The 26,869-nt window shown below is 38.6% G+C and overlaps 1 protein-coding gene and 1 long non-coding RNA gene across 6 annotated transcripts in view; one reads left to right on the forward strand and one right to left on the reverse strand.

The window, feature by feature from the left end:
- Positions 1 to 26,869, reverse strand: part of DSCAM (DS cell adhesion molecule) — a 471,885-nt gene that overhangs the window by 200,362 nt on the left and 244,654 nt on the right. For all 4 annotated transcript variants that reach the window (XM_077170965.1, XM_077170975.1, XM_077170984.1 and 1 more), the window contains exon 4: positions 3,923 to 4,069. In XM_077170965.1, coding sequence (XP_077027080.1) covers positions 3,923 to 4,069 — 147 coding nt within the window. The remainder of the gene's footprint in view (positions 1 to 3,922; positions 4,070 to 26,869) is intronic.
- On the forward strand, positions 1,302 to 25,473 carry LOC143691934 (uncharacterized). Of its 2 annotated transcripts, none has more exons than XR_013179731.1 (3): positions 1,302 to 1,489; positions 16,708 to 20,912; positions 23,286 to 25,473. It is a non-coding gene; the product is annotated as an uncharacterized LOC143691934 (long non-coding RNA). The 2 variants fall into 2 exon arrangements; XR_013179733.1 differs by lacking the exon at positions 23,286 to 25,473 and having other exon boundaries at positions 16,708 to 17,790; positions 18,609 to 18,846.

Below are 26,869 nucleotides of genomic sequence, written 5' to 3' on the forward strand. Positions count from 1 at the left end.
TATACATTTAAATGGACAGTAAAAACATTTCTTTGGGTTGTCCCTGGAACAGACTCCTATTTAAAACTCCTACAGTTCATATATTTCAGTTTAGGGGAAAAAATAAAAAAAACCCAAAAAACCAAAAAGCCAAACAAACCACAATTTGCAATCACCTGCAATGAGGCAAAAAATACCAAAGTAACATAACCCATTTCCAATATGTGTTTAGCCTCTTTTGAATTATTATTTTACTATGCTTTGACAGTCAGCTGCAAATGACTTCCAGCAAGGAAAATCTGAGTGAAAAATACTGTTTTAAAATATTCTACTTTGGAACTTCTTTGAAGGAGAGAAGAGGAAAATTTTTGTGCTTTAAAAATCATAAAGATTTTTCAGAGTGTGGAGGTCAAAAAGCAGTAATGATTTTGGGAGATGGGATTCATTGCAGGACAAAGTTTTTGTTGGAAAAGGACACTCTAATGAGTCTTAGAGGTATAACCTCTAACATTAGAGGTATAACCTCTTAACTTTCTGTTGCATGTTAATGGATTTGGGTTTAATTTTATTTAGAAAGGCCATGTGATTTCAAGAAGATGTTCTTACTCAAGATGAAATTTGGAACTTTATTTTTTTCATTAATATAGGCATATTAATTATTTACCATTTTTACTGATTTTTAAATTTTATTTGCTATTATCTGCATGTTAGCAGTCACACTGTTTCAAACCAAGAATGAAGCTTAACTTGTGTTAAATGTGGCCAGGAAACATGAGAAGCATCCACCACAAACTATTTCATGCCTAAAAAAGTGAAGAACAAATATGGATGGAAAAGGCAGGCAAAAAGGTAGGTCTTATGCAAGGAGACTTTTCAGAACTATGTTCATGGATTCTCTGATCCCAGTTCTTAAAGGAATCACTCTTTAAAAATACAAATTCCAGCAAAGAAAAAGGAAAACCTGTTAGAGAAATATTAAGAGACAAACTCTGCCCCTGATTGCTGCACTTGCTCCGTAGATTAACAGGACTGGAAATCAGAGCCCACTCTAGCCCTGATCAAGATAATTTACCCTGTTGAATTAAAAAAGCCAGTTATTGCACACAGGTAAAATTTGCTATTTCAGTTTGGTCTGTGGAGGAGAATAGAAGAGGCAACTCCAGACAGAGAACATCCTTTAAGGTGTTTGTTTGTCCTAAATTTCAAACAAGACAGGCCTTTCATTTCCCCACTTTTGTTCAGTGAGATAACCAGAATTTTTTCCTGTGGTAACCAAGATACAAGCCTGATTTTATTTATGTTCCCACTGGCTCAGCCTTAACATGATTTCACACGGAAGCAGACCATATTATGGAGCCAGCTGGAAGGGTGGAATCCTGCCTGTTCTCAGAAGAGCACAGCAGGCAGATTATTGTGCAGGAGAACTTCTTCATCTGGTTGGGGAAAGCAGGGGCAAGAGTTCTACCCACAGGGGACACCTATGAAAGGGAGGAACTCCTGGACCTGACTGGTAAGTGATTCTAACCTGAACAATCCCACCATTCTTTTTTTAAATCATTATTATATTTGTACTGGCCTGTGTGTTCAGAGGGCTCCAAAATCCTTCAACAATGTCCATTCTGGAGGAGGGCAAGAGGCAGGTTAATAATGGAAAACCTTGTGTTCACCTCTGTCTCCCTTAGGGCTCTCCAGCTGAGGGGTGGAGAGCTGAGACCTGACCACTGGATTTTTATTCTGACAGAAAAGGAGAGGAAATGGTCAAAAGGGGAATGACCCCACTGACTGTCAGATTGGGAAAGTCACCAAATCCTGACTGACCTTTAAGGAAACTTGGGAACAGGGAAAAGGAGAAAAAGCCATGTGGGGCTTTCAGTGGGATGGTGGGGATGATTTATGTAGGGTGAGGATATGGGGAGAAAGAGAAAGTCTGGGATACAGCCTCAGTGAGCTCTGTGGATGTAGGAAAAGCACTCTGGATTTGCTCACCTGCAAGCAAAGGGAGCAAACAAGCAGCAAAGGAGGGACAGGAAGGGGAGGTGGAGAAGTGCTAACCCTACACAGAAATGTTTGAGAGCAAGTTCCAGACTCAGGCTTGGGATCAGCTCCTCCTTCACCTCTCCCACAACTGGCACTGCCTCTCACTGAGGAAAAAATGGGGAAAAATCTGTGTAGGAGCAGCAATGAGAGAGCCCTGAGTGTGTGGTGACTGTGAGGAGCCCAGCTGTCCATCACACGCACAGCAAGCAGGAGTTCATTTCAAACTACAAGGAAAATTAAAATAGCCCATCCACATTCTTGTCTTCCCACCTGGTGCACAAATTGCCCTGGGACTCAGCCCAGAGCTGCCTCCCAGTCCTCCTGTCTGTCTGCAGCAGCCCTGGGTGCACTGGCACAGTTCTGCTCATTGGTTTTCCAATGGTCATTCTGGTTTTCCTTCTAGCTGGAGATCCCTCCTGGGAGCAGGGGAATGTGCTGCTTTCCCCAGGTGTAGTGGCTTTGGTTCATCAATGTAAGATTTTTTTGGATAATTACTAGGGTATTTATTAGAATATATTTATGATTTTTTTTTTGTGATGGAGGATTAGGAGAAAGGTGAAGTAGGTTTAAAATTTTAAAAGGTTATAAAGAAGAATTTATTAATGGTAATTAAAAGGAAGAGTAATAAGAATTAGAATAAAACTTTTAGGATACATCTTCTCTTCTTATAATTTCTTTCTTAATGACAACATAAAGAAATAAAATTTAAGATTTTAAACAGTTTACTACTTTTAGAATAGTCTTTTTTTAGTTTACTTAGGGAGAAAAGTTTTTTTATTAATGCTATAGAGACTTTTTTATAAGTAAATAGTTTTATGTGGTTTTAAATTTTTATGAATAGCATCACCTGGGGAAATTTGAAATTGTGAAATCTCTCTTACTTTTTACAAGCTTTTCCTATAGCTGTATTTCTGGGTTATGTTAACTTATAAGGTATTGTTTTAAAGATGAGTTGTTTAAAGGTAAAGGTTTTCATTATTTATGTCTGAAATAAATTTTTTTGGGGGGAGGTATAAGATCTTTACTACTTTTTTTTTTGTTTAAACTTATAGGATCATAGCTACTTTAATATCTGCTTACTTTAGTACAGGTAGGAATAGGAAGAATGAAAAGGAAGGCTGAAATGCACCTCAGATAACATGAGAATCCTGAGGTGGAAATATTTACAGCTGAGTGCAATGTCCTGAACTCCTGCTGAGGTCAACAGAGAGGAACAGGTACCATGGGGCACCCCAGATCACCCCAAAGCAGGACAGGTACATTACCCCCAAAAGTGTTCCTCTTCTTTAGCTAAACACTGAGGTTAAGGTGAATAAGTTCCCCTGCACAAATCTAGTTCTGGAGCAATTTGTTTGTTACTTTGTTTTTTAAAGTTTTTTTAAACTTTCTGATGTTTACATTCTTGTAATGAACTTTCTCACACACTTTATATAAGTAACTTATTGTTTTACATTCCTTTATAGATAAAGAAAAATTTGATAGACTGGTAGTTTGTCCAGTGTCATTGGAGAGGTGGCACTGTCACCCTCCAATCCACTGTCACTTTTAGAAATCTATAAATGTTGGAGTCCGAAATTAAAAATTCTCTTTTTTTTACCTTAAAAAAACTGTGTCCCTGCATCGTCTTATTTCATGTAAGGGACAAATCCCTTCCACAGTCCCTGTATAAAGTACTCCAAACCTGCTAAAAATCACCATGCTGAATGCAAGTACACCCTAGGGACCTTCAGGAAATAGCCACTAAGATGTGAAAAACACATTTAAAAAAATTACGGGTTTTTAAATGGCCCATCTCATTTTACAGCAGAAACCAAACAAGAACATGCCTTGCCAGCTGGGCACACTAGAGAGAGACACAGGCAGCATTGAATTTCATTTCATTTAGGAAGATGCAGAAAAGGAGCACCTGATACAAAAAGTCTGGCGCTGTTGCTCTGTCGCGTTTCTCCGGTGTATCTGTGCCTGGTGATGCAGCGGTAGTTGTACAGTCCATCTTCGTTTTGTACATCTAAAATATACAAGGCTCCCGTGGATGTGATGAGAAATCTAGGTCCTGAAAGACACAAGAGTTTGCAGGGTTTGAAATATCTGCAGGTTGTTCCTCTCGCACTGAAGGATGGAGGGCACAGGGCCTGAGGAATTTTTGTTGCCAGGTTTGAAGCTGCTAATTCCAAGCTCACCAAGTTCTCACTGTAAGTGCACAAAAGGAATGAATTAATGTGTATTTTATTTGCACTTTATGTGCAGAAATGGAGGGATCTTTAAGAAAAATGTGAAGAATGAAGGAAAGAAATGTGCTATGGTCTATATGACTATGAACAAACATACAAGGAGCATCTGAAGTAAAATAAGGGGTAAAGAACCACTGCATTAACCCAGTTCAGCCCAGTGTTATAGGATGATCTAATGCAATTCAGCAGCAGAGCTGGAGGGGTTAGAGAGGCAGGGAAGCTGCTCCCACCTGCAGTGCCTGCAAGTTAAACAGCCCCAGGGTGAGGAGCACCACCCTGCCCAGCAAAGCCACAATCTCCAAAACCAAGCAAGTCTGACCTGTTCAAGGTCAGGGTTTCTACCATGGTTCTCTCAAAATAAAAGTATTACAGGTTAAATTTTCTTCAAATGTGACTTTTTTTTTTTTATTATTAGCTCTAGACTATGTGGAAAATACCACGGTTGATATGGTCACATGAGCAGTTTTGATCATTTGGCACCCACAGAACTGTCTCTGTTCTGTTTCATGCCCACTTTAAAAGCAAGGACACAAACCCCCCCTAAAATCAACAGGGTACATTTGCTCTAATGCACTTTCCATAATGCAGTAAATTGTAATAACCTGTTTAGAATGCATTGAAAACTTAAGCCTCACCTGGTTAATATTTCCACCTAAAAAATACTGTAGTCTAATCTGTGTGTGCTTTTCCAAAACTTTTACACTGAGGTAAATGTGAATATCTTTTCCTTTTCATGTCTGCTAAATTTCTCTGTAGCTGGTAGCTCTTATAATAAATGTACCTTACCTAGGTATTATAAAATATATCAGGCTCCAGAATTAGGGGAGAAATACACAAGGCTGAAGCCCATTATGAGCTAATATCCAGTAATATGCACTAAGAAAGAATTCCTTTTCTTCAGAGCTCTGTTTGAACAATGACTTTTTAATAATTAAGTGTAGTCAGGATGCTTGCTCACAGATGCATCAGTGGGAAAGCAATCCAACAGAGAGAAGACAGAAAGAAAATGGTTTCATTACAGAGGGTGATATCCTTTAAACCATAATATAAAAGAAATTGGAAAAAAACCCCAAAACATTTAATGTCACCGATCTGACCCTCAAAGCAGAAAACATTGAATAAAACAACACCAGCCCATCTCTCCCATCCTTGGAAGTATCCAGAATTATTAAATAACAACACCAGGGTTAAATAAGTTGTGGGGTTGTTTAGTGTGGAGAGAAGGAGGCTCAGGGGTGATGTTATTTCTCTCTAAATCTCCCTGACAGGAGGGGGCAGCCAGATGGAGTCAGGCTCTGCTCCCAGGGCACAGGGACAGGAGCAGAGGGAACGGCCTCAGGCTGGGCCAGGGCAGGCTCAGCTTGGACAGCAGCAGCAATTTGCCCATGGCAAGGGAGCTCAGGCCTTGGCAGGGGCTGCCCAGGGAGCTTTGCAGTGCCCAGCCCTGCAGGTGTCCCCTGCAGGTGGCACTGAGAGCTCTGGGCTGGGGACAAGGTGCCCATGGGGCACAGCTGGCACTCCATGGGCTGGGAGGGCTTTGCCAGACCCAGGGATCCTGGATTCTGTGAATATAAATCACCATAACTGAGGCATAAAAGGTGTTGAGCCCTTTTGCTGATGAAGAAGAGCTGAGCAAGGGAAAATGCAAAGGAGGAGGGAGAACTGGATGGGAAGTGCTCTCTCCTCAGCCATGAACAACAATGTACTCCAGGTGGATTTACAGATTTACAGGCTAGAGAGCTTCTTTCTTATACAGGAACCATACTGACTTCATATGCCTCTGAAAACTTCAATTGCTTGTAGAGAGAAGACTTAGGAACAAAGATATTGTGGAGAACAGTAGTAAAATCACCTGAATGGGTGATATTTCAGTTTCACAGCCAGATGTCTGAAACGTGGCATTGAAAAGCTTACATGAAAAAAAGCAAAGCTGTCTTACATCTTACATTTTAATATTCTAGTTGTAAAGTTTGGATGAAATGATACAGTCACGTAGTAGCAATAAATTCAACCAATGAGATGCTGCAACTACTTGATATCATGTTCTGCCCTATGTTGAGGGTTTCTTCCTTTTCCTTTCACATTCCCAATTACTCAGAACACTGTCTGAGTGTATACATTGCTCAAAACCATTTTGGCCACCCTAACTTCTTATCAAATAGTGCTACTCAACATCTGTACCCTTTAACAAGGTTTGCCTTTACCCCTAAATTTAGGTTTGAAGGATATTTAGAATTTTGATTTGAAAACCACGAGATGTCAGACTTTGGTTCACAAGCAGTTTCTGCACTCCTGAAATATTCATAAAGCAAATCCACCTTTTCCAGGGAATATGTTATAAGAAATACAGGTAATTGAGGCACGGTTGTCTCCCGTATGCTCTGTGGGCAGCACAAAATGACAGCTTCAGGAGATGGGAATCACATTGAAAGGCCTTGCATGGGAGATGCAGCAAAGACAGCCCTGCCTTGCTTTTGTTCCCAGCTGTGTGAGCATCCACCAGCTCTGCATCCAGGCAGGGCAGGGCTCCAGCCCTGTGCCCTCAGCAATCCCCCAGCCCTGCCTGCTCCTGCACACCATCCTCTGCAGCCCAGGCAAGGCTCACATCAGGCTTTTCCAGCTGGGATGTGACTCTGGTACCAAACTGTGCCACGGTGGATGGCAGTGGAGAGGCTGCAAGCACACCACAGGCCCAGGAGCAGATAAAAAGGTGTTAATGGGGTGGCTGGGATTGTTTTGGTCCCTCCCGTAAATCTGCACCTGCTGTGCATTTGTGTCCAGTGAGTGGAGCCTAAACAGCTGAGAGGCAGAAATGTGCCCCTCATGCAGGTGAAGGCTTCCTGTAGCTTTCTCTTTCTGGGGTCCATCTTCACCTTTGCTAAATACACATAATTCCATTTCTCTTCATAATTCCATTTCTCTGTTATTCCATTTCACACCTTTGGATGCTACTAGAATGCACAAGTTTAAGATTACATAAATGGGGCCAAAGTTTAAAAATAAATCCCTTCCTCTGTGCTCTTCCACAGCTGTCACTATTTTCAGATGCTCTGCACAGTTTTGAGAGATGGCCTACACAGGGCATTGTTAGTAATCAAATTTGTCTCTCTTCTCAGGATAAGCATGAAAAAAGCTGCCCCAGAAATTGAGAAGATCAAATTCAGGCTTCCCTTTAAACCCTGTTCTGGAATCACAGCTGGGGTGTGGATTGTGGATGAGGATGTGGAGTGGCTGGGTGATGAATTTAAAGGATTTGTGGGTTATTTCCAGATCTTGTAGTACTGAGTGATACTTGCAGGTGAAGCCTTCTCTGCTCAGCCCTGGCAGTGAGTTTCCTCAGATGCAGTTCCACTTTTGGCTCTGTGAGAGCAGACACACTTATTAAAAGCCCCCACTTAATAAAAGAGGAATGTAAAAGCTTTGCAGAGCCAAGAAATTGTTCAGTGTTATCTTGCTGTATTTTCTGGAGAAGTTATGAACACACTCAAGCTATCTAACACTGCTTAGATCATCTTCCTGTTGGAAATTACTCAGGCAATTGTACAATAAAACCTTCACTTAAAGCATTATCTAGAGATTTTTCCCTCACCCTCTTCAAAGATAGCTAAAAGTAAATAGTTATTGCCACACATCAGATGTTATCCCACATTTCCCACCAACAGACATTGTGTATAATTGCAGGGCTAAAGATTTTCCTTTTCCTCTTTTCTTCTTAACATATTTTGCATACTTATGTAATGCTTTTAATAACCAACCCCTCCTTCTCCCGCAGAAATGCGAGACAGAAAAAGATGACAGAGGAATAAAAGGGGAAATGCATGCAATTTCTGTCATCCTCTAAACTGAGAGCATTTTCATTAAACCCGACAGGCTGTCAGCAGTGACAAAGCTGAAGTGTTGAGTGCTCTGCCTTCTGTACTTCAAAAAGTGTTTAGAAAAGCACCAGGATGGGACAGACAAGCTCCCACTGTCCTGTTGATCCAGGGCAGGGCTTTCTTCTCCAGGCACATTTAATTTAATCACCCCTGTTTTGCTCTAATGAAGTCTAATTTTTTTGACTCACCTGCTTAACATGCCAAATAAAGATTTTTCGAAAGTGAAAAATCCTTTCAGATCAACTGAAGCTTTTTGTTTGTTTGGCTGCTAGCAGGCTTCAAGAGAGGAAGACAGAGAAGACTCCTTCACAACAATTAAAAAAAAACCACTGTCAAAATATAGCTCATAATTCCCATTTATTATTCCTCCTCAGCAGTATTTGTATTAATTCCTTGAATACGTGATTATAATAATTTCAGCATCTGATTTACAGAGATGTTGAAATCTCTTTTGGCTTTCAATGCTTGATGCCTTTGAAAACCTGGTGCAATATCTGGAATATGTGTCTCATTCAAAGACTTCAAAGGCTTCCAGGAACTCTCACTATCTCTTGCCTTGGTAGTGTGGGCAATCATAGTAATATATGATCATTTAAAACAGTATTTAAACTTTAAAAATAGAATTTAAACCCAAGGCCAGGCTGGATGGGGCTCTGAGCAACCTGGCCTAGTGGAAGGTGTCCCTGCCCATGGGAGGGGGTTTGAATTTTATGTCCCTTAAGGTCCCTTCCAATCCAAAGCATTCCATGATTTTATGAAAATTTAAATTCTTTGCAGAGGAGCTCTCTGAGACACGTGGATCCATACAATTCATACAAGTCACTGGAAAACCAGGGAATAGAACCCATAAGTCTTTCCTCAGCATCCAACATAATACATAACTTTGCCTCATGGTGAGACTGAAAATATACAGATCCAAGGACTAGAAAAACTATCAGAGTAATTTATTTTCACCTTCCATCCTTTTGCCATTAACCCCTGCCCAAGTCCATATCTGGGAGTTACACTATAGCTTTTTAAAAAGACATTAGTCATGATTAAATATTTCTTGTAAGTGGAGAGCATGTGATAGCCCTGGGTAAATTCTTCCAATTATTCTTACTTTTGAAAATGAGTGTATTGTTTGGGTCCACCTGCCTTTGCCCCTGTTATTGGATCTTACTGTGCCTTCATTAAAGATTTCCTCCACAGTCAGAAATCTCCTGGCCATTTAAGTCCTTACAGAACATGAGGAAATTACCTCTTATACCATCTTTCTCCTTAATTAGTTATACAGATTGAACTTCCTAAATCATTTACTGTGAATTATTCATATCTTGAAGTATTCCTGTAGTTTTTCACTCAACACCTTAACAACTTTTTGAAGTTCCTTTTCAAGCTTGCATCATGCACATAAATTTAGTTCTGAAATTTCTGGTTCTGGTCATAGTGAATGCAATATTTCACCATTTTCCTTTGTACAATGTTTTTTTCCATGTACCCATCCAGTAATTGAACCCATCATGGAAAACTGTGATCTCCTTTTCAGAGTCATGGATTTAGGGATTTCCCTCCTTTTGTAGATGTGACCTCTCACCTGACTGTCCTAAAACTGGGATTATTGGTACGAAAACCTCAGTGCTCAAATCAAACCTCTTTAACACAACCAAGCTGTGCCATCTTTTGCCATTACACCAATATTTTAACAGCTGGCATATTTTGCCAACTGCTTTTCTTAAGAAAATTTCATTCTCTGATAGAAACTCTAAATCCATGTCTTCATCTGAGATATTAGCAAACCACTTGGTCTGGAGATAAAGGGACCCCAAAGAGATGGATCTCATTGTCCTAAAGAACACAAACAAGGAAGAGGTGGAGGAAATTGGGTCATACCTAGGCTTGACCAAGGGCCCCAAAACCCACAAAATTTTTGAAACACACCCCTGATTTTACTGTCTGCTGACCAGTGCCCTAAATAACCTGCTGACTTCCTTAAAGTTGAGCAGTGTTAGCAAATCATGTGCTTGTTTCTCTGTGTGAGAAGAGATCACATTAACAATTATGAAATTGCTCTTATGTAAGGTTTTAATGTTTTCCATTAGACTGCATAATATTAGAGATTAAAATAAAATTCTGTTTAGGTTTCCTATGTGAGATTGTTCTCATGTATAATTCATAAGAAAATGGGAACACTTTCCTGTCGAATTAGCGCATCGTATTCTTGTATGAAAATGAGAATATTTTAAAATCACAATGTTAATTATTCTCTTATCATGCCCTTTCCCCCCAGCATGCTGGTAGTCTTTAAACAGGGGCAATGTTACCCCCAAGATGATTTAAAAAACCGTATTTGATTTTTCCTTTGTTGGAAACACATCTAACGGCGTTGTGTTATTGCAGCCTAAATTGGGTTGATCGAAATTAAGAGAACAGATGGCTGTTCTAATCCTGTGCCAAATGGTAATACAGAACAAAGAGACTCTTGCCAGTGGTACTTGTCACCTCCCCTGGATAGAATTGCTTCTGCTAAGCAAGTTTCCAGTGTGACCTGTGCATGGAAGGGGAGAGAGCTCCCCACAGAGCCAAAGGGGACAGAAATCTGTAACTCAGATTTATGGCATTGCTACAACATCCTCAAACAAACCAGGCTGCTGCTCAGGGCATGGGAAGTGTGCTAGAACTTGCTTAAACTCTGCCCTGCAGTCGTATTCCTGGGAAGGATTTTGATACCCAGCCCAAAGATTAGATGAGGAAAGGAGATGTGGAGGGAAAGGTCAGGATTTCACTTCTCCAAGTATCACCCACTCAAGGTACTCAGCCTTCATGGGATACCTTGAGAGGCCCTCATGACTCATTTCCTGGCAGAAAAAATCAGTGGCAAAGCTTATGAAGTGCCACCATATATGATGTTGCTTATGAGGAATTAAAATGTTTGCTATTCCCATTTTTCCTGACACAAAGAAAGAAAAAGCCATAAAATCCATAGGAAGTGTTATCCAGGGTGAGGGAGGCTGCTGTGATATTTAGTCTATAATTCCAGGCTCCTCAGAGCTCACAGAAATGTGTCTTATCATAAAGCCAAGCTTGCAGGTCTGAAGTTTTCTTCAGTTCCAAAGCAGTTGGGTTTCCTTTTCCCTTCTGTTTTGTTTTTTTGTTAAGGGCTTTTTCCTCCCCCCAGAATTAATTTTGAGAATTTATAAAACAAGCCAGCAGCCTTGCATGAGATGATTTCTATTTTATTTAGCCACATAATCTATTGAGACTTCAATAAAGAATAACTGAGATTATCTTTGTGCAGAGCTCTCTGCATGGAGCTGAGGACATTCATAAATATTTCCAGTCCTATGACCTGGTGTGGTTCCAGCTCTAACAGAGGTGGATTCACAGCTTGGCAAAATTCGTGCAGAACTGACAGCTCAAAACTAAGACATTCTTTCTAATATCATAATTCTTTACCCTCCCTCACTTTCTCTACCTCAGTTAGGGATAGAAGCACCTGCTTTGGTGACAGGTCAGGGTGAATCAGGGTTTATTGTAAATAAATCTGTTCCTTATCAGTCACTCTGCCTCTCAGTCAGTGGAATTCAGAGCTGCTCAAAGTGTGGGAGGCCCAGCACAGCCACATCTCCATGGCTCTAAAATGCCACCATTTTAGAGTAATGGAATATTTTCCACTTGATTCTTCAAAGATTAGAGAGGAAAAGAGTAAAAAAAAAAAAAAAAGCTGTAATTTTGGCATCACTATCTGTAAGGAATATCATGGATCAGCAATGTCCTTCTGCATATTTTCAATTAAAATAGATCTAGACAAATTCAGATGCTGTGGTGTTTGCTCCATTCCAAAATGTCTCGGTTTCATAAATGGGGATAGTGCTATAGCTGTAGTTCTCCAGATTTCCCTTTATATTTTACATGAATTATTACTACCTGAGAAAATAAACCTGCCTGTTTCTTGCCTATAGACCCATAGGGTGAATAAAATTGGAAAGGAAGAAAAGGAAGGAAGTGGCAGAAGGAAGGAAAGGAAAGGAAAGGAAAGGAAAGGAAAGGAAAGGAAAGGAAAGGAAAGGAAAGGAAAGGAAAGGAAAGGAAAGGAAAGGAAAGGAAAGGAAAGGAAAGGAAAGGAAAGGAAAGGAAAGGAAAGGAAAGGAAAGGAAAGGAAAGGAACAGGGGACTGAACAAAATAAACTTGCAGTTTTGGATTTGTAAATTGTGCTGAGAGAGATTATCTGCTGAGTCAATTGCAGCTTTAAGTAGGAGCAAGGGTTGTGGTTCTCTGTTGGTTTCTCACTGAGCCCAGTGTTCCAAAATCAGGCAGGTCCTGAATGCTGGAGGCAGCTGCATTCCTGGTTTTTGCTGCTCTAAATCCAACAGTACCCTGAGTTTATTTGTGCTTCTGTAATCTCAGTATAAGGAAAGACATTATTCTCTTACATGTGCAGTGCTGTGATTTTCTGAATTAGTTTGGCCCTTTTGAAAAAGAGACTGTAAATTACCCAAATCAAAACATATTTTGTTGCCCTACCTGTGTTTCTGAGACTGCAAAAATGTATTTCATCCCAACTGTCCACACCAATTCTACTTATGATGCATAAGCTATCTTCAAGTTTTATAAAGGAGGAATAAGCCTGTTTGTTTGTTTTGATTTTGTGTTGGTTTTTGTTTTTTTTTTTTTTTTTTTTTCAAATAAGGCATAAATAGATGCAGGAGCTGTGCTTTTGTGTACACAGTCTGGGTTTTGTTGATGGCTACTCTTTTATGATTTAATAGCATAGATTTAATAGTATAGACCTGACTGATCACACAATGTTTTTTTTATTTAATTGTTCCCCCTCTTAATCTTTGATGAATTTATTAGGCATGAGCAGCTACAGCTGTTGTTAACTGTCATCCTCCAGGATATTGAATAAAAGTGCCATAATCTTTAATGCCTGAGTTTTAGATTATTTGAGTGCTTGCATACATTGCTGTAGAAGCTGCTTTCCTCATTTCAGCTGGCAAGCAAGCAGATAATTTTAAATCACCAGCTAGTTTTAGGGACTCTGATTAAAGAGGATTCAACTTTGCCCATGATATATGGAGCTGTCTGGAGGATTAAAATCTTTTTCCTCAGGCTTTTACTGGTGCATCTCACATCAATAAATAGCTGGAGATGACCAGTGGCTTAGCACAAATAAACTTTTTCTCTGCTCTTTATATCATCAAGGACCATAACCCATCTCCCCTCCTATCTGCATGTAAATTTAAACACAAGCTGATTAATTAAAGAGAAAACCTCCATCTCCTCTGGCCTGAACAGCAGCTGCTTTATGTCACCACCATCAAATGTGCACCTTAATGGTTTTGGAGCTTTGAAGTGATTGTGTTTCCAGAATATAAACTGCTATGGACAATAAGATCAGAATAAGGCACAGCCCTGCAGACACAGAATCCCAACAGCAGCAGAATTATTTTTACTGAGTGCAGACAGCCAATATTATCCCACAGTAATTACAGCAGCTGCAGCTCTCTGGCCCCACATGTTTAACCACATTTATTCTGCAGGTAACTGCAAAGCTAATGGAGCATCTCAACCTGAAGAAACAGTTTTATGAGAAATTTATCATAGCACCCACTCCCTCCCATGAAAAGATCTATTCAAAGCTTCCCAAGACACCTGAGCAGGCAGAGTTTTTATTTAAAGGATGTGCAGTAACAGACAAAGCCTCACATGGTACATTCTAGGGTAGTGTTTTTATTTTGAGAGTGCAAAATGAGGGAAAGTGGAACAGGTTAATTTGGCTTTATGGCAATGACATGGGAAGGAATTAATATCTTCCTCACTCAGTTTGAAAAAGTAAACCTATGTTTGGTTAAAAAATATTCAGAATATTCACTGTGGGAGGAAGCAGCTCCACTAGGAATTAGAGATAAAATAAATAATTTCTCCTGGAAACTCTTGGCCAATCTACTGGGAAAAGAATTCAATGTTAAGTGAATAATTTTTAAAATGAAGGAAAAAAGCTGCTAATGATGTAAATTTTATCTTTTTGACCAATACAACAGTCTATGGTGTTGCTTTTCAACAGTTCTATAAAAATTTAATATTTTTTTACAATTTCCTCTCACTATAATAATTTTTCCTCTACTTTTCTCTCTCTCATATAAACTAATTTTGATTTCCAACATAACCAGCTATGTTATATGATGGGATCCAACTTCTGTCTCTTTTTTACCCTTCACACAGGTACTGAGCTCCATGTTGTGCTTTTTGTGTATTTAATTATTCACTTCTCATTACCACTCACACACCTACCATTAAAAAAAAAAAATGTCTCCTGATGAGCTATTCCCATATTTTATGACTCAGGACACATTTCCCTGATTATGGAAACATACCAAACCATTTGTACTTGGTGTTGCTTCAGAACAACTGATGAAGAAGTGTTTTAAACAGAAAAAATTACAATAGGAAGAGAAGTATGCAAAGACTTTTCTGTACCTTAAAATAAACAAAGCTCTTGCCACCCCTGATCCAATGAAATTATTCCATAAAGGAATATTAGAAAAACAGCATTTAAGTATCACATAAGTCACATGTATTACCAACATTGCTGGAGGAAAAAACCAACCCACACTGAATTAAAATGGAAATAACTGCAAGCAATTCCTGAGAATCTGTTTGCAGACTGAATTCCATCAGCATATGGGGATTTAGCAGCCCTCATTTTTTATAGGTTACAAAGTTTCATAGTTCTTGCAACTTCTCTAAATAAACAGAAACACTTTGAACAGGAGTCATATTATAGCAGTGTGAATAGATGTGGTTTTCACACTATTTATTTTCTGTTTGCTGACATCTTTGTCAAACTAACTTTGTAACAATGAAAAGGGTTCAGTAAATATAACTTTTCAGCAAGGAGTAAATTCACAGAGTGATTTATGCTGAGCATCAACTGATGATTATGGGATATTTCAATCCAACTTCATTTCAAAGATCTATGTGAGGTAAAACTAGGAAGGATGTGTAATTCCCTACCATCTCATAAAGATTACTGTGATTCTGTACTATTACTTTCCTTAGACTGGAAGCACAAAGAAAAGATCATTATAAACACAACAAGCATCAGTCCTTTCAAATAAATATATTTTTAGGTTTTTTATTTCCTTCTCTGAACTGCTCAGAGAATCATGACTTGGAAGCCTGTCCAAATATCAGGATGATTATGCAAATATACCCAAATACATTCCTAAGATAATTTTTATCATTTGCCAGTTTCAATTTGATTGGGAAATTGAGGCACAGTGAAGTAAATTGATTTGCCTAACTTTATCCTGTGAGTTTGTGAGAGATTTGGGAATCCCAGTTCTGGGTTTTGAGCACCCAAACATCCTTTCTTACCCCTTGCTTCACATCCTGTGCCTGAAAACCTGCCAGACTGGATTCAATCCTTTATGGAGGTGCACAGCAAGGTCACAGTTTGACTGTAAATCTCTCTGAATGAGTTAAATATGATTATTGTTGTTCTCTTTCCACTGTCAGAGTGTTCACCAGTGGGCTGGACATGTTTTGTTTGTACCAGTGCTCATTTTCTATGAAGACCTCAGAATAAATTAGTTTTAAAATACAGCCTTTGGCCAGATTAATGTTTCAGGCAAGCCGTGTTGAACATTTTTTCACTTTTCCTGAGCTTTCCCTGTACTTACAGATGCAATTAGCTCTACAAATGATTTAAAGCATCTATTTTGTTTACATTTAGATTTGGTTTAGGGTTGCATTTCAGCATTTGTTAGGCAGCTAGAGTCTATAATGTGTTCTGTTCTGTCTTTTAAATGATGAATGTTAAGGAAACCGAGGTGTTTCAGGGCAAAAAAACCCACTGCAAACTCATATTCTACGTATGGGACTTCAGGCTGAAAGTCACACAAAGCATTTTTTTCCACTTCTAAAACTTATTTTTTCAGGAAGCATAGCACTAGATTATAAAACCAACAAAATAAATACGGCCAAGCAGACACAGACCTGCACTGCCTGGATCCTAAGAACTCCCCTCAGCAGTCAAACTCTCTTTTCTTTCTTTCTTTCTTTCTTTCTTTCTTTCTTTCTTTCTTTCTTTCTTTCTTTCTTTCTTTCTTTCTTTCTTTCTTTCTTTCTTTCTTTCTTTCTTTCTTTCTTTCTTTCTTTCTTTCTTTCTTTCTTTCTTTCTTCCTTTCTTCCTTTCTTCCTTTCTTCCTTTCTTCCTTTCTTCCTTTCTTCCTTTCTTCCTTTCTTCCTTTCTTTCTTCCTTTCTTCCTTTCTTCCTTTCTTCCTTTCCTTCCTTCCTTCCTTCCTTCCTTCCTTCCTTCCTTCCTTCCTTCCTTCCTTCCTTCCTTCCTTCCTTCCTTCCTTCCTTCCTTCCTTCTTTCTTTCTTTTTTTCTCTCTTTCTTTTTCTTTCTTTCTTTCTTTCTTTCTTTCTTTCTTTCTTTCTTTCTTTCTTTCTTTCTTTCTTTCTTTCTTTCTTTCTTTCTTTCTTTCTTTCTTTCTTTCTTTCTTTCTTTCTTTCTCTCTCTCTCTCTCTCTCTCACTCTCTCTTTGTCTCTTTTCTCTCTTTCTCTTTTTCTCTCTTTTCTCTCTTTCTCCCCACAGGTCACCAAAGAATGTCTGGAGTCACAGAGTGACCTTGCCAGCACCACATGACATTAGCACAGATGGCCTTGACCACGTTAATGACATTTCCATGGGAAAGATCCATATCATTGACATTTCTTGCAATCCCAGAAGCTGCAAGCAGCATGAGGTTCCCTAAACAGGATTGACCTGACAGAAAAGCCCCCACGTGTCCAGCACACCCCAGCCAGCCCAGAATTTCAGAGGAGCAGTCCCAGCAAGAATCAGACACATCCACATCCTCTGGCACGGCTGGAGATGGAGAACATCATCCAAAACTGTGCATGGAATCACCACCAGGATCATCCAAAGCTCTGTGGGAAGCAGGTCCAGGGAGGGGATTCTCCTCTTTACTCTGCTCTCATGAGATCCCACCCAGAGTGCTGTGCCCAGTTTGGATGTCCCAGCATCAGAAGGATGTGGAACTGTTGGAGCAAGTCCAGAGGAGACCATGAGGTTGATAAGGGGACCCTATGGAGAGAGGATGGGAAGGTTGGGGATGTTCAGCCTGGAGAAGAGAAGGTTGTGTGGAGAAGCTGCCAGTGTCTGAAGGGGCTACAAGAAACCTGGAGAGGAACAATTCATCAGGAACTGGAGTGACAGGATGTGGGGGAATGGGCTCAAAGTGAAAGAGGGGAAATTTAGGTTTGATATAAGGAAGAAATTGTTCCCTGTGAGGGTGGAGAGGCACTGGCACAGGGTGCCCAGAGCAGCTGTGGTTACCCCATCCCTGGCACTGCCCAAGGCCAGGCTGGACAGGTCTTGGAGCAGCCTGGGATGGTGGGAGGTGTCCCTGCCCATGGCAAGGGTGGATTGAGATGATCTTTCAGATCCCTTCCAAACCAAACCATTCCATGATTACCACAAGGACATAAAATACACCTTAAAGGAGAGGATCACTATGAAACCTGTGAAGCAAACCTGTGTCTCTTGTTTAAGCATGGGACCATGTGCTGAAAGGGATTTTGAATTATATACCAGAGGTCTGTTGTCCTTATTTATGATTTTTAGCTCCCTAAAAAGAGATGTGACTCTCTGCAAGTGGTGCTTCCAATACATAAGGTCTGTAAGTACTCCTTTTGGCACAAATTAATCTAAAGTAAGAATATTCACCCAATTTGCTTCGATGTACTTCTTTCTCCTGAGAAAACACAGCATAGTTTTGACATTTTACATGAGCATTCAAAAAATGCTGGTGTCACTTAGATAAGAACTTTTAAAAATAATTATCCCTATTTTTCAAACCTAGGCAGTGGAAAAGTAATGAAGAAAAAGCTCTGAACTAAAACTACTTTTCTTCTCTTTTCCTGATACTCAGCTTTAATCTGGGTATACTCTTTTATGCAGTCAATGGCTTAGGGATGTGAACAGCCATAAATGAACCTTAAAAAAAAAAGGAAAATTAACGTGGCAAAATCTGACAGCTGTATGGCATTTATTCCAAGCAAATTCTGCATTGGTTCAATCTCTCGAGCAACTGTTATTTGGGTCAACATTATTGCTTTCATAGTTCACAGTCTTTATCTCCTGGGAGAAAGCCAATTTTTTTCTTCACTCCAATCCTCTTAGGCAGAGCCCCAAGGGTCTGTATCAGTGACCTGAGGATTTGCATTCTACACCATGTCCGTGGTCAGGACACACTATCTCCCTCCCTGGAGCATTTCCATTAAAAAGGTGGAACACACATGCAGCCCCTGTAAATTGAGCCTCCTGGACTTTTTTAAAATTCTTTGTGGAGCAAAGGGAACATCCTACAAAGTAGAGCACATTGCAGAGCAAAGACCAGGGAAGATGGGGGGGGAAATAAATAATTAAATAAACAATATCCCAAAGATCCAAAAGTCAATATTCCATGTTTCATTTCTTTTTCTTTCTGACAGGAGCTGTGGCCCCGGAGCCTGGTCAGGGGCAGCTCAATAATAACGATCTAAGGCTGGTCTTCAGAAGAGACTCAACAGCTGACAGCTCTTCTGTTCAAATTGACAAGGGCACAAAGAAAGGCTTGAATAATTAATTGTGAATGCTTGGATGTGATTTGATTGTGTGACCAACCTGTTACATTGACTTGCTTTCACTTAATCTTTCAAAATGAGGTATTAAAAATGAAACTCTGCTATTCTTCCTTGTTTCCTGGTTGTCTTTTCCTCAGCCTGCAGGATGTGCCCTCCATGGGAGGGAAGGTGGGGAAGGAGAGCCCTGATCTCACGTGGGTGAATAGGACTCTGTGCTCCAAGCCTGCCTAGTCTCTATAAAAAGTACTTTTAATTTCTATTACATACTGTAGCCATCAAAAAAATAATTAAAAGAAAAAAGGATGGGAAGAGAATGTGGGACATCAGGAAAGGTAACAGTTATTCACTTATTAACTTCTTCCTACCACAAAAAAAACCCCAAACACCCAAAATGAACAAAATCCAAAAAGACCCAAACCAAACAAAAAAAAGCCCTAAAAGACCCCAAAAACTCAGCCACCAACCCCTGGGAAAAAAAAAACCACAAAAACAAACCAACCCTAAAAATAAATCAGAACCCCAACACCTTTTTCACTTCATTTCTGAGACATTTTTAGCTAACTTTTCATAGACCAATTTCCCACTTAAATAGAAAATGCAGACACATGAATATTCAGAACCAAGTCATTTGATAAACACCATCTCAAACATAATCTGCATTCATTATTAAATTAATAGATATTATTAATTATAACATAATCATGAAATATTTTTCAAGTAATCATAAAATAGTAAAAAATAAAATCATTTTTAAGAGAGACATAATATGTTAACATGCATGACTTCAGCATTGTCTTTAACTCAGATGCTGCTTTCTCAGCAACTCTCAAGTATAGGTGGCACAATAAATCTTTGCTGAACTCATTCACCACAATTGGGTGACAGAAGAAATGGGTGTCCAATAATTTCAGGTTGCTAAAGTTCTTTGAATGAGAGGAGGAAAGGCCACCATTTCAAGCTGCCCAAGGTCTGCAAATGTGTATTGAAATGCTGGTTCTGTGTTTTGAACTATTTGCTGCAGTGAGCTGTGCTTACAATGGTAAACTGCACCTTGGGAAACTGAAAATCTCTCTGTGATTAATAAAAAGTATTTTCTGTGAGAGTCAAGCTTCTCTCTCCCCTTATTCAGACAAAATTCTCCTGGGGTTTTACTCTGTATGGAAAGACTGACTGAGCAAGGAGAGAGTATTTCAAAGTTTGTTTGATAACTCATCTTCTGAGCAACAGCCAGCACTTAAATGAAAGAATCTGATTGTTCAGGGAGTCCTGATCATTGCACTGTGCTCTAATCCCAGCTCATGGTCTATAGAACTGAAAGAGTCTCCAGTGCTTAATTATAAGAAGAAACCTGTCTCTATAAAATATGACTTATGTTTAAGGTCAACACTGGCTCTTAAAAGAAATTAAGTTTTGAAGAAGAAATCGGGATACGTGGAAGTAGAACATTAATAAGATGCTAAAATTTTAAATTATCCTAATTTTTACTTTCAAACAACTAATACTCTGTGGAGAGGCATCACCTGTTTCTTTCTAGATTGTACCCTGTGGTACATATTAGGGTTGCTGAAAAAGTATTTTCCAACACTTTTAGGAGCAATATTTCCTTAGACTATAACCTCTGTTAAATATTTATACATTAATCTTATTTTTTATGTAGGAAAATATCCTATATATGCATGTGTGCACATGCATGTCCCCATCATGTGGGTGATAAATAATAGAAGGTCCCTCTTTATGATAAATTATGGATGAGATGTATAATAAATGAATTAAAGTTAACTGCAGGAAAAATCATTCACACACAAGAAGCTGGGGGAAGAACTAAACCCTGCAAGAGAGAGGTGGCAAACAATTCATGCTTTAGTTCAGAAAAGCAGATCTGAGGATTCCATAATGGTGCAGCTTTCTCTGCTCTGGTTATGGAAACATTTTCCACCAAAGAAACAAATAAAATGAAATAAATAAATATGAAAAAATTAAATGTCACTTGACTGAAATTCTATTGACAATTTGGCAGGTACAAGGAAGAGCTGCAGAAATGATTCAAGAGATGAAAGCCCAGTTTTAAAATGGTGGGATAAGGAAACAAAGACCTTCAATTATGAAAAAGGAGCAGATAAAGAGAAATAACAAGTGCCTGAAAGATTAGGAAGAAGACCTTTAAATTACCAGGTCAGTTCATGTCTTCATATCCTGTCAGAAAGTGAAAACAGAATTGATTGAGCATAGGCAGAAGATGGAAAATTCAAGCAACAGGGTATTAACAAAAAATATCAAAGTTCATACAGAAATTACAAAGTGGATACAGGAACTCTCCAGTAAATTCCAAGCAGAAATGTGGAAGGACAAAACATTTAAAAGGTTCTTTAGAGGAAAAAACCCCAAACAAACAAAAAAGGCGGGGTATTGGTCTTTCCTATGGGAATTTCCACACAGTGACAAACTTTCACTGAACAAGAATTGTTTCAACAGGTGCTGTCAGCCCAATCCAGCATCCCATGAACCAACCTCCAAAAAAATTTGAGATTTAGAGGAATCAGGAAAATAAATGTATGTTAATTTTTGATCTAGATCAGTCTTTCCCCTCATTTCTGAAATTCCTGTTTTCAGTCTGGATTAGGACCTAATCTATGTTAGAAAATTAGCAGAGGTACTTTTCATTTCCTACAATTTCATTCTTTCAGACTTACAAAAGCATGAATTCTCTTCTTTTTTTTTTCAACTTAAGTAATTTTCATGTAAATATAAATCTATATTTTGCTCATTTTTCAGACTGGTCCACTTCACTTTTTTTTTGGTGAAGTGGCCACAGATGTTTTTTCAAGAACATGTTCAAAACCACAATTAAAAAAAAATGCTTTGTGCTTAGTTCCCTTTCTCTAAAGCATCCTCGATGTTTTCTGTGAATATTAATTCCTTGCATTGGCCCCGAATGTGGGAAATTTTAATTTTGAAACGATGAAATCATTCCTTTATTTTTGGTCCTTGTTCTGGTGTCACAAATCGGAGAAGGAAAACATTCTGTAATACTGTTTCTAGCTCAGAGGTTAAAATTAGTCTGTAATTCAGCTTACTAATTATCTCACATATCTGACTGTACCATGACCATTATATAAAAATGAGGTAGAATTCCACCAATTTGAATGGATGGAGAAAGAGAGGACTGTGGATGTTTTGATGGAAGGTGGGACATCTCTGAGCCACCAGTGAGACACAGCCATGAAAGAACCTAATAGGATTCTAAGATAAAACATGAAGCAGTAGCACCACTGAATAAGAGCTCATCTAGGATATCATCTGTAATCCAAGCTGGTTTTATTCATACAGGACATCTCCAACAAGAACTAAAAATCAGGTATATAAGTGCTTACAGATTTAAAAAAAAAAACACCCTATTTTTTAGACATTTAGAAATTGGTTTGTTTCTTCTGCCAAAATAAATGTAGCAATAAATGTGTCAATAAAAATATTACAGTGAATAACAAAATGTGTATGTTTGGGTGTATATGCCAGCGAGGGAAAGGAGAATTGTTCAATTTAAAGAGCATTACTGGAATGAGATTTAATGGCTTTGAGTTATCCATTAATAAAACTTAGTCTAGACAATTGGAGGAGATTAGCAGATTGGAAGATGGAGAATGTTCCAAACAGAGCATGGGGAAATCTGCTTGTCCCAAGATGGAGCCTGGGATGGAATTTGCCATGACTGTGACACAGTCTGGAGTTTGGGATGCTTTGGACATTAAATTCAAGCAAAAAAAAAATTGTTGAGATTTCTTGGAATTTATCATATTTTGTTGATACAATGATTAAGATCCAATCATTAATTGTAGAGATTAGGAAATTTTTTGTCCACCAGGCTCTTCTTTGGTGTATCTATTTTCTTCTGAGCTTCCCCTTGCTGCCAGGCAGAAAACAGCAACATTCTAAAGTGCAAAGGCTTAGAAAAACCTAAAGTGCTTAATTGGCATCTGTTGTTTGCATGCTCAGGATTATGAAGCCTCTCCTAATTTGGGAATAATAAAGAATTATGGTACCAACCAGACTGGCAAGGTCTAGGGGCTCTTTTACTTTTCTCTGTGCTACTGGGGAGTTTATTTATGAGAGCTGTCCTGCCATGGAATTTGTAGGATATCAGTTTTTCATCCTTCCACTTCATTGTGCCATATTATTTTGAGCAGCTTGTCTTGGTTGTAGTTTCTTGGGTGTTGGTTTGGTTTATTTCTTTTCTGAATTTAGATTTTGAACAGCACAAGTTTCAAGATTAGTTGAGGAAAAGCTTAGGGAGTTCTTCTAGTTTTGTGGGGTTTTTTTGGAGACTAAGAATAGATGTTCTGTGAACTCTTCTGAGTATATATTTATGTTCATGGAACTGAACTTTATGACCCAGGTCACTCTTTTCCTAAATTCTAATGGAAGCTGCAGTTATTTTTTGCTTTTATGCCCCCATTTCAACTGAGTTTCTGAAAGTATCACAGCTGGGAGTGAAGCAAAAGATCAATTTTCTTTTTTCTTGTGAGATTTTTCTCTTTTTTTTCTCCCCAGTTCTGTGCAAGGAATCACAAGGACAAAACCTTTTGGGAACTTGGTTGAGGAAGCTCACTTTCTTCCAGAAAAATGGAATGTCTAATTTGGCAGAGTTCTTGCATTTATTTGCAGTAGGTTAACAGTGATGCACTCTGAAGATAGAAAATTAAACCATTTGGTATGTCTTGAAAATAAGATCTTCACATGAAAATTGTGCTTTGAAATCTATTTACAAGGAGAATTATAAGAATCTCTGTTCCTGCCTTACACCATGCTTTGCAATATTCAGGATTTGTCAACCCACAGGGAAAAAAAAAAAAAAAGGACCTGTACACAGTGAAAACCACTGGGTTTTTTCCTAATTTACACCTTAAATACTGTGGTTATTTTTTGTCACAGTGTCACTGAAAAAAATAGCCACCACAATATTTTTGCTGGTCGCTGTTCTTAGTACAGGTGTCCTGATTTTGGTTAGTAATGACTGATGCCACTGCATTGCTGGAAATGCATGTGAACACCTGATGAAGCAGAAAAAATGAATCTCATCACCAAAATATCAGTGTGAACCTCAGGAAAATACAAATGCAACAAAACAGAGGTTTGTTATTCAAATTTTCTTGGAGCTGCAGAGACATAAAGCTTGTGTAAAATTAAATCATATTTATCCATACAAACCAATAACACCAAGAGCATGGGTTATTCTGTAGTTTCATAATGGATTCCTGGACAATATTGGTTGGTTTTGTCTCACACCCACAAAAATACTCACAATCATTTCCCTGAAATCTACAGTGGAGCCATGGAATCTACAGGAGGTCCTTCCTCTGGAAGAAAACACTCCCTCACTCTCAGAATCATCACAACAAAGTTTCAAAATATGCAAAATGGATGATCATTAAAAAGATTTAAATGCTATAAGGTTCTGGACAGAATTAATGTGACGTCCCAGCAGTCCATCCTCTAAATAAATTTGAGACAATAATGACTCAGAGAGCTCAGTCATGTCCTGCTGGTTTTAAAGACAGAAAATGGGCACAACTGCTCACAGGTGGGTAAAAAACAGACCTCACTCAAAGACAATGCTCCAGTTTGCTGATCACTGAGAAAATCCTGAATATCAGAAATGAAAATGTTATTACCTGTTGTATATAACCCTAAAGCTCCTTTGTGCTGGGAGCCTGAGTACTGTTCCCAAAATCATTCTCACCAGGTCTTAAGGTACCTGCAAATCTCTCTTATGTTGCTCCTGGCAACAGGGAACTTAAAAATTTGAAACTAAGATTGTGAGAGCAAAGCAAGCTATGAAATAGTCATAATAATAATAATAGTATACAATCAATTGTTATCCTGTTGGGCATAATGACTTCTAAAAATCTTGTTTGGAGTATTACAAGTCATCCTGAAGCAGAGGCATTCAGAAGTCATTAATATTTTAACTCCTCTTGACCTTGGATCTTCTGGAGAAGCCACTGACCTAGTTTGGTCTGTTTCTTCAGCTACTCCAGGAAGTTTTGCAACTGAATAGAAAAAGAGAAAAAGCTCATTACAGATCTCAGGAGAGAGAAGAGAGAGGGTGTGGATCCTTTTCAGGGCTGATGGACATCCACCAGCTGTATGACCCACCCCTACAGGACAAGAATATGAAAAATCTTGCTAATGTTGTACCCCCAAACAAAAGGCAGAAATTGGAGTCAATTCCTCAACACTTTTCTCTGGGAAACATTCCTTTGATTGTGTTTTCCTTATTATAAGTCATGAATTAGGATTTAGGCATGCAATTATAAACAGAATTGGATCCTGGAAGAACCCATAATTAGCATTCAAATCTCAAATCAAAAATTACAATTATTCCTTGTCTAGATCAAGTTTATTCTTTCAATCTGACTTTTTGTTTCTTCTGGACACAGGGATTATCATGACTAAGTCTACAATTCTGGGATTTCTTTTGAGTTTGTTTTTTTTTTTTCTTCCGAAGCTTTGCACTTTCTGGGAGGGGGGGAAGAATATTGGTATCTGCCAAGCGATTGACTGTGCAGCCTGATCATTTGCTAAGCATTATTAAAAGCTCCCTGAAATCACTCCAGTGCTTTGCCCTTTACAAGCCATCAGCCATCAATTCAGACCATCAAATGTGATTACCAGCACTCCTCCTGAAGCTACTTCCAAGCCATTAGGCTGATCGAAAAGCTGTGTCTTTCTCTTCCTCCCAAGTGCATGTAAATCCACCAGACCCGTGCTCCTGTGTTTGTGTGGCGATTCCTTACACTTCTGAATAGCATTTGTGGTGTTAAAACTCCAAGACGAGTCAGAATTCATTAAATTTTCAGATATTGTCCTTATTTAAGGGAACTTTTTCAGAAATAGGCTCACGTGTTCCTCTCTCTTCTCTGTGCCTCTATCCATTATGTATTTAAAATGTTCTGCTGGTGTGTAAAGAGATTTAATGACAGTTGCTTGGAAAAAGCCAATTAGAAAAGAACAAAACTTTTCTACCAAAAATATTTTAACCATTCCACATTTTTTTTCAGAAATTTTTTTTTAACCAAACATTCTTTTTTAAGGAGTATATTGTGGCTATTTTGCACTTCTCTGTGAGCAGGAGTGGATGAGATGACTCCTAGAGAACCTTTATCCACAGCTTCATGGAATATCCTGTAGGAAAGTGGTAAAAGCTTTATATTTGCCACAGATTGATTTTGGGAACTCAAGCTCAGCACAGGGATGGTTTTCTGCACAGAGTTATAACTGCACTGAGGTGTTGCCTCTCCTTCCAGCCCAACCTTCGCTTCAAGAACACACAAAATCACAAACACAAAACATCTCACAGAGAAATACCAACAACTATTGAGCTCAAATAGTCAGGACTGGCCACCAAATGTGAAAAGCTCAACAACCTGCACCTCCTCAATTTCATCCTGAATGGAAAATGGAGGAAACCAAACATTTTATGAATATTCCAACAGAAACTCAGCTCTCAGCCATATTACAATCTCCTCCTATTGTAAATAGAGCAAATTACTAACTTCTCATTTATTTTTGTGGGAAATGTCTTTCATGTGGTTTCTCATTCTATAATTGGAACATAATGTGTCGAGATTATTTATCTTCACCTGATTGAGAAACCATAACAAACCCTCCCAAAAGGAAGAGGTCCTGCAGCAACAAAAGCAGAATAAAAGTCATTATAAATGCAAGACAGCAAGATAGACAGGTAACTAGAAGATGCACCATTCCCTGCAAATAATTTATAGCAAATCATTTATTTATCCAATTTCACCATTTTTTTTTTCTGCTCACAATGCATTAGCAAGATCCCGGAGTCCTAGAACTGACTTTTTACTTGAAATTATTCATGATTTTTCCCCTTTTAAGATAAAAAGGTTTGTCTTCTCCTTTCTTTTCAAAAAGATTTTACAAGGCTTGAAAATTACATAGAGTTAAATAAGACAACTTGTTTGGGGCTTTAGAAAACTGAAAACCATCTAGATCTTAATTTTGTGGCACAATTATGCTTAATTACTTTTTTTTTCAAGGATGCTTTTCTAAGCAGGATGCTTCAGTAATGCTATGAGAGTAGTTAAGATTTATTTCACTCTGATTTT

The sequence above is a fragment of the Agelaius phoeniceus genome, chromosome 2 (assembly GCF_051311805.1).
Source record: "Agelaius phoeniceus isolate bAgePho1 chromosome 2, bAgePho1.hap1, whole genome shotgun sequence".
NCBI classification, from domain to species: Eukaryota; Metazoa; Chordata; class Aves; order Passeriformes; family Icteridae; genus Agelaius; species Agelaius phoeniceus.